General features: G+C 34.9%; 2 protein-coding genes across 2 annotated transcripts in view; one reads left to right on the top strand and one right to left on the bottom strand.

The window, feature by feature from the left end:
• Positions 1-720: 720 nt before the first annotated feature.
• On the bottom strand, positions 721-10,423 carry BPNT1 (3'(2'), 5'-bisphosphate nucleotidase 1). The gene is made up of 9 exons (XM_010706691.2): positions 10,322-10,423; positions 8,821-8,945; positions 6,560-6,664; positions 6,213-6,320; positions 5,659-5,707; positions 4,505-4,596; positions 3,323-3,520; positions 2,267-2,372; positions 721-1,356 (listed from the first exon to the last, which is right to left on the bottom strand). The coding sequence occupies exons 2-9, from the start codon at positions 8,935-8,937 to the stop codon at positions 1,208-1,210; spliced, it is 924 nt and encodes a 307-aa protein (XP_010704993.1). The 5' UTR covers positions 8,938-8,945; positions 10,322-10,423; the 3' UTR covers positions 721-1,207.
• Positions 9,840-10,728, top strand: part of IARS2 (isoleucyl-tRNA synthetase 2, mitochondrial) — a 27,021-nt gene continuing 26,132 nt past the window's right edge. The window contains exon 1 of the mRNA XM_010706804.1: positions 9,840-9,854. Within this exon, the coding sequence (XP_010705106.1) occupies positions 9,840-9,854 (15 nt within the window). The remainder of the gene's footprint in view (positions 9,855-10,728) is intronic.

Raw genomic sequence — 10,728 nt, 5'->3', positions numbered from 1 at the left:
ACATTGTATTACATGTCTCTTTTGGGTACAATTAGTGCAAGTGAGGCATTGAGGCATTAAGAAAATCCAATAGCCTTACAGTATGATGGCAGCAGGTCAGAAATGGGGGATGGGAGGAAATACAGCACAACACTGTTTCAATTACACTTTGAAACTGACTATTTCAAAGAAGTCATTTCAGTAACTGGATGACTTCAAGCTGCTCCCTGCACATAAGATCTCCTATACTTAAGTTTCCTACTGCTACACTGAAAAGAGAGCATCTCTACTTGCATGTAACTTCACCTTGGTTGATATATAGCTTGAACTGGTTGAAAGATGGTCTTTCAAAAAGTGAGAACAGGTAGAGGAGAAGAGACTCACCAAGTAAAATAAAGTATATCACCCTAAAATAGTCTCATGAAAAGATTATTATGAACTGCCTAAGTTCAATGAATCTTCTGCTGCAGAAATGGCTTTTAAATAGCTAAATCATTTTGAAACAAAGAACCCCCTAGAATTAGCTTAAAAACTACCACAGTTTTGCTAGATAGAGAGGACCACAGTGTACACTAAATGCTGCTACAGATATATGACAGAAGTCCCGCAAAAAATATATTGCCTCAGAAATTGTGTGTATTTAAAGGAGAATCTTGGTCTATAACTATAAGGGAAGCCAAACAAAAACCAAACCAACTTCACTTCATCCTCAAATACATGCATTTAAAGATCACATTTCACTTCAAAGTATCAAAACCATCCACTTTTATTATAAATGTGATCATCCATCCATTTAAGCTCCTACTCCATTTGTATTTAACACAACAAAATTTTGTTGAGTACAAATGACAAAAAAATGCTAAACAAAATTTGGTAGATAAGTTAAAATGAATTTGTGCCATGAACACTAAGATGACTTAAATTATATCGTTATGATTAGCAGTACATTAACTACAGTCTTATCACATGGAATGAATACTCTATTTCCAAAGAATATGGAAAACAAAAGTTGAAGAAATGTAGTTATTATATTATTTGCTAAGCATAGCAAAACAATCTGATTCAACAGTAGACAGTCTGCAGGTAATTTTGAAATTATTGAATGGCTTAACGTAAGAATTAGATTCAGATTCCATAAAACAATTTCAAACTCAGTTATCTTCTTTCCTTAATTTTTGTACAATCTCACCATCTCGACTTTCCAGGCCAAGTGAAGACACTTTGTGCTTTAAGGCACAAGAGATTGTTTAACTGTGTTAGGAATACGACTGGCATAATAGTCATAATTTCTCAAAGAGGCAAGGACCCCAGCTGAATTCATGTGTTTTACTTCTTTGTTATATTGAAAAGAGTTGCCATGGATATCAGTTATCTTGCCTGCAAAACAAAGAAAAAAAATATTCCAGTAAAAAGGAGTTAGAGAGAGATAATCTAATTTATTAGTACAAGTGATAAAACAAAACAAACAAAAACAAAACAGCCCTTGAGAAACAAGTCTTTAGGTGTGAAGTTTAATCTTTTCTCCCCGTTTGTGCGCAATAGCTTTTTCTCAACTGATACTAAATAACTAAGCAGCTGTGTTTCCTATCAGCAATATTTAAAATTCCTTGTTTCTGGAAAACTACAGCTATCACTTATGGATGAATTAAAATGCTTCCTGAGTAGACCATACACTGGCAGTTGATAGATAAAAAGTAAAATCCCGAGTTCAAGTAAGAGACAGGGTATGTGTATACCACCAACTCTAGTATAATATAGAAATACCCCAGCTGGTCTTAAATGAGATTCTGGAAATCACTTAGCAAGAGCAATACAGACCCTTATGCAAGCTAATGTAACCACGAGATACCTACATAACAAGGAGGCTAAATACAGCACTGTGCTGCCCCAGATTGGTTGGTTTTTTTTGTGTCTGAGTTAATCTGCTTAAAGCTATCCCCATTCTGAACACAGTAGTGTAGACTCTGTGAGATAAATAAATGTTGTTGTTATGAAGAACATCATTCTACCCACAGTGTGGGAGTTGCAATTAGATGATCTTTAAGGTCCCTTCCAACTCAAACCATATCATCCTGCATAATTTGTTGCCCCTTTGAAGTTACTGCTTATTCAAAAGGGCTCAAAGCCCCCTAGAGAATCACGATCATTTAAAAATACACACATACAGTCATTTTTCTTCCCAAATACATGTCTTAAAATTCTTTTTTTTTCCTGTGATAAATTTAAATAACCTATATTGATGGCATTTCACTTACCTTGGAAAGGATTTTGAATGCTATTAACTTACCTCCCACTGCATGTAAAATAGCTTCAGGTGCACAGGTATCCCACTTCTTGCATCCAGGACTGGCAAACACATAAGCAGATGCTTTGCCTTCTATGAGTTGAATGATCTGTTATGAATAGAGATCGGAAATCATTTCAAAGGATCTAGACATTTAGATCCAGGGAAAAAATAGCACCAGGAAACAGGGCTTAGGATCAGTTTGTTACTGTTAGAAAATGAGATCCTTTCAGGTATAACTATACATATAAATATATATAAATATATATATAAATATATATGTATATATATGTGTGTATATATAAATATACATATATAAATATATAAATATACATATATAAATATACATATAAATATATATAAATATATATATGTGTGTGTGTGTGTGTGTGTATATGTGTGTGTATATATGTGTGTGTATATATATATATATGTATATATTTATAAGCATTGAGAAAGACACTCTATTACCATCCTGAATTATCTATTTTGTGATTGTTATAAATACAGTCTTAAGGATGAAAATTTGCTTTTCATTTCAGAAACAAAATTTCCTATCCTGTAGTACTTAAAAAGGGAAAATGGAAACTGGCTCTGTGTTATCTTGGAGCCATTTGGGCCTGTGCACATTTTGGAGAAAAGAGACAGAACAGTCTGTTTTTGACAGCCATGACAAAAGTAAGTTTTCAAAATAACAGCAAAGGAGATATCACTTTGTGGTGTTCCTATTTTTATCCTTAGATGTTTGCTTCTAGATAGTTGGAGCAATAGCCTTACTATGATTAAACTGTATTCTCATTTAGTCATTCCAGTCTTTCTATAAATGTTACTGTATCTCCCAAAAATAGGATACAAATGAAGCCATGACCAGCATAGCCCTTATTACAAGTCTATCTGTACTGAATTTTGACTCCCTCCTCATGGCAGACTGTGCTAGGAACAGAGGAGGAAATTCATTGTATATTCATGTAGGTAAACAAATGTTTTCATTAAAAATTCTGTTTCTTTTTCCAAAGATATAACCTCTCAATCAAACCAAAAGATTTAGAGTTTCCATACCTTGTTTCCCGCTCCTCCAACTCTGATAATGCTGTCTGGGTTCAAAGCACTGATGCAGTCATTTACCAGAGTACTGCCATGTGAACGGGTGGTAACAATGATGTGTTTCCCAGCTGGTACTTCTGTGAGCTGAAATCCAAAGGCACCTATGCCCAGGACTCCCCAGATTGTTCTGCCTAGTACAGCATCAGCTCCTGCCTATGGAAAGGTCCAGATGATGGTTAACAACAGTGACCAGTGTTTAAAGCACAAATGGAAAAGAGTGGCTAGAGACATCGTTCCCTCTTAGGGAGTATATTATTAGTAGTGAGATACATTTAAATGGGGCACTTTTACAGCTCAGACAGAGGAATTAGAATGCCTCAGCTCTCTTTCCATCTATGGCAATGACATGTTGTCCAACCTTCAGGAGATTGTTTACTGTTTTCTAATCTGTGACATTATGGTGATGAATGATATTCTGTTTCCCATGACTAACAAACTAATATCTGCATATTTCTCTATTTAAGGCACAATCTGTTACTGATATCTTCATTGTCATTTTGTTATGTTTTATCATATAGACGTAGAACACGTAGAATCAACTGATGTGCATTATGTTAGCTCAAGAGATTTTTCTTTAAATCTACTAAGTTTAATAAATCAGACTACATCCTGAGGTTTTTCCTACTAACACATGTAATAGTGCATTCATCTCAATATATGCAAATGTTGTAGGTTGGCCATCTTGGACTTAAACCTGAGATGTGGCCTGTTGCACTCTAACCTATCTACCACTGATAGGTTTTATGGCTGCAGATTTAGGGCAGTACCACATATCACAAATTGTATGGATTTAGTAAAGAATCTGTAGCCTAGACTGTAAAAACACAGACATATACTTATTTCTAAATAGGAATTTGTTATGTACTGTATTAATGTGTACAGTACATATGTGATGTATACTGTCATACTACACAAGCCTCAAAATTCACTATAACTGTTACCGGGTCCTGGGATTCAGTTCTTGGAAATAAACATTTAAAACTTTGCATATGTAAAACAAAACAAAAATTTTCTTTTGTCACATCATTAACTCCAATACACACTGCTTTCCAGTTGAAAGTTTGCTAACTGGAAATATCACTGAAAAGACAGTTACAAATCACCTAGCACTGTCAAACCAATCAGTGCATTTAATACCTCATAGTTGTAATATGGCTGGTTAATAACTCCTGCTATTGCTTTGCCTCCATAAGCAATTCCAATGAGAACAGTGACATGGTCAAGGAGACCTGTACAGAAATAACATGAAGGTAGTTATGCTTGGACAAAAAAAAAAAAAAGAAAGCATTAAACGAATTAATGAATGAAAGTAAACCTTCAATAAAAGTCCATGAATTGATACCACCATGCAAGGTGGTATCTTAAAAATGCAAATACTAATCAGGATTTTCTGGTGTAATGAGTTGTTTGATATAACGCGATCTTTTTAGCTTCAAGGTCTTCAAAGCATGCCCCAGAAAGAATTTCTCTAGTGTGAACTATGCTATAATTACCACATAATGAGAAAAATTGAAAGATACATCTACATAATTATATGTGATGATATTCTTCTAAAAATGGGAGTCTGGATTCTTCAATGGTCTTCAGAAAGAGCAATTTTATGGCAGTTCTACATCTCTTCCCCTGAAAACGGGGAAAAAAAAATAACTAAAAGATTTGATGTTAATCAAATCAACTAAATCAACTAAATTAATCAACTAAAAGATGCAACAGGACATTAGGGCAAGGTTTTTGTATACATTTTATAAGGTTTTTGTTTGTGTTTTCCTCTTTACTGTAAAGTCTATTTCTATGGACACAAGTTGGGCTTTTCTGTGAACAATTTCTTTCCATAACCTAATAATAATGATTTTGAGGAGGGTTTTATTTTATCTTGAAATGACTACAAATACAATGAAATCATCTGAGTAGTTTGAAAAGAAGGGTGCACATGTAATTAAGCATACACTTGTGTGAACAGGAGATTTAGTTCTCTAGTTCAAAGTATGTATGAAAATGTAAATTTATTTGACTAAAAACCTTTTAAGACAATCTGCCAGCAATTAAAGGCAGCCTTTTGCTCCCTGAATTGACAAAAACTAGTAGGAACTTGATATCCCATCAGGTTTATTCTATACCTGTTAGGACTGAGAGTGATGGTTAAAAATTTCCATTGCACTCACAAAGTACAGGAACAAAGTCAGCCTTATGAAGTAATATTGTATGTAACTCCTATCATGAACCAATATATATATGTACGTAATACTTTACTCCACTGCATTTTCTTGAATCAGCAGAACTGAGAAGCCAACCTTCAGTGTATTCTTTGGTTCCATCCAAAGGATCAACCCATATTACAAGCTGTTAAAAAAAAAATAAAGAACAGCATAAACAAATACAAATAATGCAGTTAAACATGCAAAGTATATATATTTACTTTAGTATATATATTTAGTTTTGTAAGGAAATAAATATAGTCCAATTTTTCAGTCAGTGATGTGACTGAAACCTACATTTTTAGTATTTTACAGAAAACCTAAAAAACTAATGAGAACTTGTTAGGAAATATCTTAATAGAGGTATCAAGGCTTAAATTAAACATGGGAATGATATTCTCATGTCCAAAGTCAGTTCATTTTAAAAAAATTTGAATCAGAAGCAAATTTCCATTTCTCACTGTTGCACAAAGGGGATACTCAGTGTTTCCAGCTCTAGAAGTGTGATACTCATGACTACACGAGTATTACGTATGAGTATCAAACCAAAAAGAAAAACTGACAACACTAAAATAATTTATTATTATTATTATTTTTAATCAAAGCAATATAGAGGAGCATAAAATACAAAGTTATATGTGTAAAATTACCTCTTCCTCTTGAATTCCTGTGTACTGAGCAGGACAAGTTTTCTTCAGTATTTCTTCACAGTAGCCATCTTCAATTAATTCCTCATTTACTTCTTCAGGAGGTAGCTCCTACGAAAAGGAGTCTCAAAATTATTACAAAAAGGTGCTGCACTCACCTCAGTTAGAGCTGTTGATTTGCTTGCAGCTTACTTGACAAAGCTAACGTACTGAAAGATAAAATGGAATAGATTCCTGGTGTTTTTTTTTTTTTCCCCTGCAAAGAGATGATTTTCTAAAACCTTGCAAAGTATATTCCACTGCAAGTTACAGCGAGCTAAATTGTTAGTAGAAACAAATGAGGTACTTACTTCTTCTCCTATGATTGTTGCTTTGGGAAACTTCCGTGCCAATGAAGCACAAATGCTCATTTGTACCAGTCGGTCAGCTTTGGTCTGCAAGTCATTGGCTCCACTCTGCCAAAAGGAGGAGAAGAATTCACATACATTAAAACATAACAAAAACAGTATAATGGTATTCTAGCCTTAATCTTCATGAAACTGCTTATTTGGTGACATAAAATTTCTTTATCCAGCTACAGAAATTAACCGCAGAAATGGAAGATAGTTATGGGTTACTTTTTTGCATGCTCCAAGCCTAGTCCACCCCTTATCTATTTGCCTACTCTTGTAAGACTTGATATTTAAGTTTTCTCTGAAAAGCCCTGCTTATCCTCTAATAAATTTTGGTTGAATTTCGTGCTGATTTCAGACCTTGATAGATCAAATTATTGCAGATCTCCTTGTTTCCATGACACGTGAATAAAACCAGTATAAAGTTGTTCTTCAAAATGGTCATCAGTAATATAAGAATAGCTTGACAAAATGTCTTTTTAACAAAAAAGAAAAAAAAAACTAGTAGAAAGGTTACAAAGAGAAGCATTATAAATGATGATATTAGAGTTGACTGGGAGAAAGTAAACTCTGAAAATCAGGAGAGGGAGCGGAGGAGCCAGCTAAAAGTTCAGCTGTCCTTGCACCACTTTTTCCTCATTGTGATAAATGGATCACTGAGAGGTCACCGTTGTGAGGGAAAAGGTGGAACATTTTCTTCCTAACTTTTCTGAAGCTTTCATTCAGTAAGGCCAGCCAGAATTGGTCTTGATGTTTGTTAATTGCAGAAAAATGATGAATTATGAGAATTTTGCATTCTTTTACATATCTCTTCTCTCCAGACTCCTACTCTTGCACTCTTTCTTTTTCTTTCCCAGCCAAGTTCGATTAAAAGGATTGCAGGAAATCTCTGAAACTGCTAGCTCCTCAAACAAATCTTTCCTGTTGCTCACTGTTTTTGATCTGATTTTGATTGTTTGTAGTATTCATAAAAATAATGTAGGTGTAACCACTGTTTTTATTTAGAAGCTATATCACCTGCTACTTTTGATAGTTTTTGTTATACTGTACTTAAAAATATTTATTTGATATGAGTTCAAAATATGCCAGTTTTCTTGCACTGGAAAATGATTGAGCAATCTTTGTTGCACTGAGAAATAATATTAAAACTTTCACTTTTTATTTCTTTAAGTGAAACTGAATTAATCAGTGAAATTGATAAAAGCAAGCATTTACTTTTATATTAAAATTACCTTAAGCTAGCTGAATCCTCAAAGAGAAAAAAGAAAGCTGGAAGGGACTCTTTATGAAGGAGTATAGTGACAGGACAAGGGGAAAAAAGTCTTTAAACTAAAAAAGGATAGAATTACATTAGATATTAGGAAGAAATTCTTCACCATGAGGGTGGTGAGACAATGGAACATGTTGCCCAGAGAAGCTGTGTTTGTCCCATTCCTGTCAGCATTCAAGACTGGACTGGATGGAGCTTTGGGCAACCTGGTCTCGTGGGAGGCATCCCTGCTCATGGCAGGGAGTTGGAACTAGGTGATTAGGTTTCCTCTAATCCAAACATTTCCATGATTCTATGAAATAATACAGATACTTACTGCAGCATATAATATTGTAGCATATTCATAAGGCTGCAACTAACTTCAAAGTTAATTCCAGCAATTCTAGTACTGGAGCCAAGACCCAGATCCCGTTTCATCAGTGCAGCATACTAACTTAGAGCAAATTAAAAACATTTTGCAGATGACTGTCACTTCACGCTTCTTTTCAATTTAGAATAACTCCAAAATTACTTTGAAAAGTATGACCTTTATTAGGAAAACTACATTTCATTTTTGTTTTAAGAAATTAAACACTGATTTGTCCTAATCCAAAATTACGTGGCATAATACTGTATCCTGTACTACAGATGTCAGGACACAGGTGTGGAAATTAATGGGAAAGATGCATTATTATCAATTCTGACATGCTATCTGAAGATCGTGCTTTGTGAGGGGAATCAGAACAAAATTATGGTTTCTTTTCAGTGTCTGAAAAACCTGTAGAAATACAATTTAAAATGCACTTCTCCTCCAGTGCTCTTTTAATCCTTTAACAAGGAATAGTTCTTGATTCAAAGAGGTGAAATTTGGATTGACTGTATTTCCTTCCCCTGTTGTTGATCTTCAAAAATACCAATTTGACTTGCATCTTGATAAGAGAAATGAAATTGAAACAAAGTTAAAAAATACCTTCTCCACTATCCCCAGATCCCCTCCAGCCATTACTTTTCTAACAATTGTTGCAGCTTTTTCTGCAACAGAATACGCAGAGGCGACGACACGCATGAGCAGAGTTGGAGAGGCCATATTGAATGCTGAAAAGAAACAAAAACGAAAACATGCACTTACAGGGAAAATATTTTACTCAACATTCCAAGCAGATGCAGTTTGTTTAAGCTGAATAAGAAGGGCAAAGTGAATTACTTTCTGAGAGTAGTAATGGTAAGCTGTGATTTTTAAATACAATGAAGAGGTACACAGGGATAGAATGTTATTTTAGACACAAATTTCTAATATCAACGTACTGACATTGGAACTACCTTTCCTCATTTAATTGGCATTAAATAAAAACCAACCAACAAAAAAACCCAACACAATTGCAGCAGCAGAAATTCTTCATCATAAAAGCTATGAAAAAGTGCAATCTATACACAGCACTCATGTACTAAGTTCATTTTTTTCAGTTCTGAACCTACAGAGTTCATTTGTGGCCAAACTCGAATACAAAATTACTGGACATTATGCCAAGAGCAACTTTGCCCTTTATTGCAAAGAGATGGATTTTTGTATGTGGACTAATTGTGGACAGAAAGTAGGCTAATAATGCAAACACTGCACTTGTATGTGAAAATCTGTTCACCTAAATTTTACCATTCTTTCTATATTTCTAGAACTTCTCTTGATTTCTTTAAGAAAATCTATTACATCTGCATTCCTTTTCTCAACGCTGTATGTCCTGTCATTGCATTGTCTTCTACATCTGTTCCCTAGAACATTTCAGTGCAATCCATTATGCCCTCAGTTCCCAAACTAAAGAATAACTATAGCTGTAACTAAAGGCCAATAATCACCCTTTCCTCCCAGGTTTTCTCTGCCTTAGGAGTAAGATGTACTGACGACCGTTCTGTATTCTTTAAAATGCAGAGCGGATTGCTTTTTATATTTTCCTATCAGTTCTACTGCGTGCTTTTTGAATTGAGCTCACATACATGACTTACTTCCAGGTAAAACACATGAGCACAGAGCTAGAAAAAACACAAAGGAAATAATTAATCCCTGAACAGAACTCGATAAGCATTAGGCTTCTTTCAGAGCCACAGACTGTTTGCAGCCATTGCAGCAAGTATTGCACAAGTCACTGTACAACAGGTCACTACACAACTTTCTTGCTTATCTACTCAGTATAATACAAGGTCTATAATGTGGTCTACAGCTACTGTATATGATGTGACCCCAATTTCACTTCTGCTTAGAGCAAATGCAAAGAGCAATGTTAGAGGTACCAAAATCCCAAATGTAGCTGGTTTTGGAACCTTCGCAGCATTTAGAAACATTGTATAGGTTTCTCTAAAAGTCAGAACTCTAAAGCTAAAAGAGTAGATTGATTGAGGAACTACTTTCAGAAAGCACAGTAGCTAATGTTAATTATTATTTACTGCTCATGAATGGGAGCAAAGTGCTCCAAACTCACGTAGAATAGCCAAGGTCCAGCCCCAAAGCTGTCTGTCTTGAACAGGCAACAGCAGTCACAGGGCAGATTTTGGAAATGCTATCTGTGGGCAAATAAAAAAAAAAAAAAAAGCAGCTCTGAAAGGACTGAAAAGTGGTGGAGCAAATACGTGTCACAGCACATGGCAAGACGTAGAACACACCGCCACGTGAAATAAGTTAGCAGGAAGGAAATTGAATGTAGCTCGTTCCCATTCTTACTGAAAAAACCTACTTCCTCTCTGTAGGGAAATCTTTCAGTAACACCTACAATTCAAATATTCTTATGAAAAACAGGATTTATTAAAGAGAAGCAGAAACAGCGGTTCAAAACCGCCTTCCCTAATACTGAGCAGCTAACAAAGTGCAAACGCGTCCCTGCAGCAAGGG

This window comes from Meleagris gallopavo, chromosome 2, assembly GCF_000146605.3.
Source record: "Meleagris gallopavo isolate NT-WF06-2002-E0010 breed Aviagen turkey brand Nicholas breeding stock chromosome 2, Turkey_5.1, whole genome shotgun sequence".
NCBI classification, from domain to species: Eukaryota; Metazoa; Chordata; class Aves; order Galliformes; family Phasianidae; genus Meleagris; species Meleagris gallopavo.
The sequence above is the reverse complement of the archived record's forward strand: the minus strand, read 5'-3'. Positions and strand labels throughout refer to the sequence as shown.

What these genes read in the sequence shown, in the direction of transcription:
- BPNT1 (XM_010706691.2), bottom strand. Translation starts at nt 8,937, where the DNA reads ATGGCCTCTCCAACTCTGCTCATGCGTGTCGTCGCCTCTGCGTATTCT. An exon ending in ATCTGGGGATAGTGGAGAAG is followed by an intron (nt 6,665 to 8,820) that starts GTATTTTTTAAC and finishes TCCTTTTGGCAG; the next exon opens with AGTGGAGCCAATGACTTGCA. An exon ending in CAACAATCATAGGAGAAGAA is followed by an intron (nt 6,321 to 6,559) that starts GTAAGTACCTCA and finishes TCCTTTTCGTAG; the next exon opens with GAGCTACCTCCTGAAGAAGT.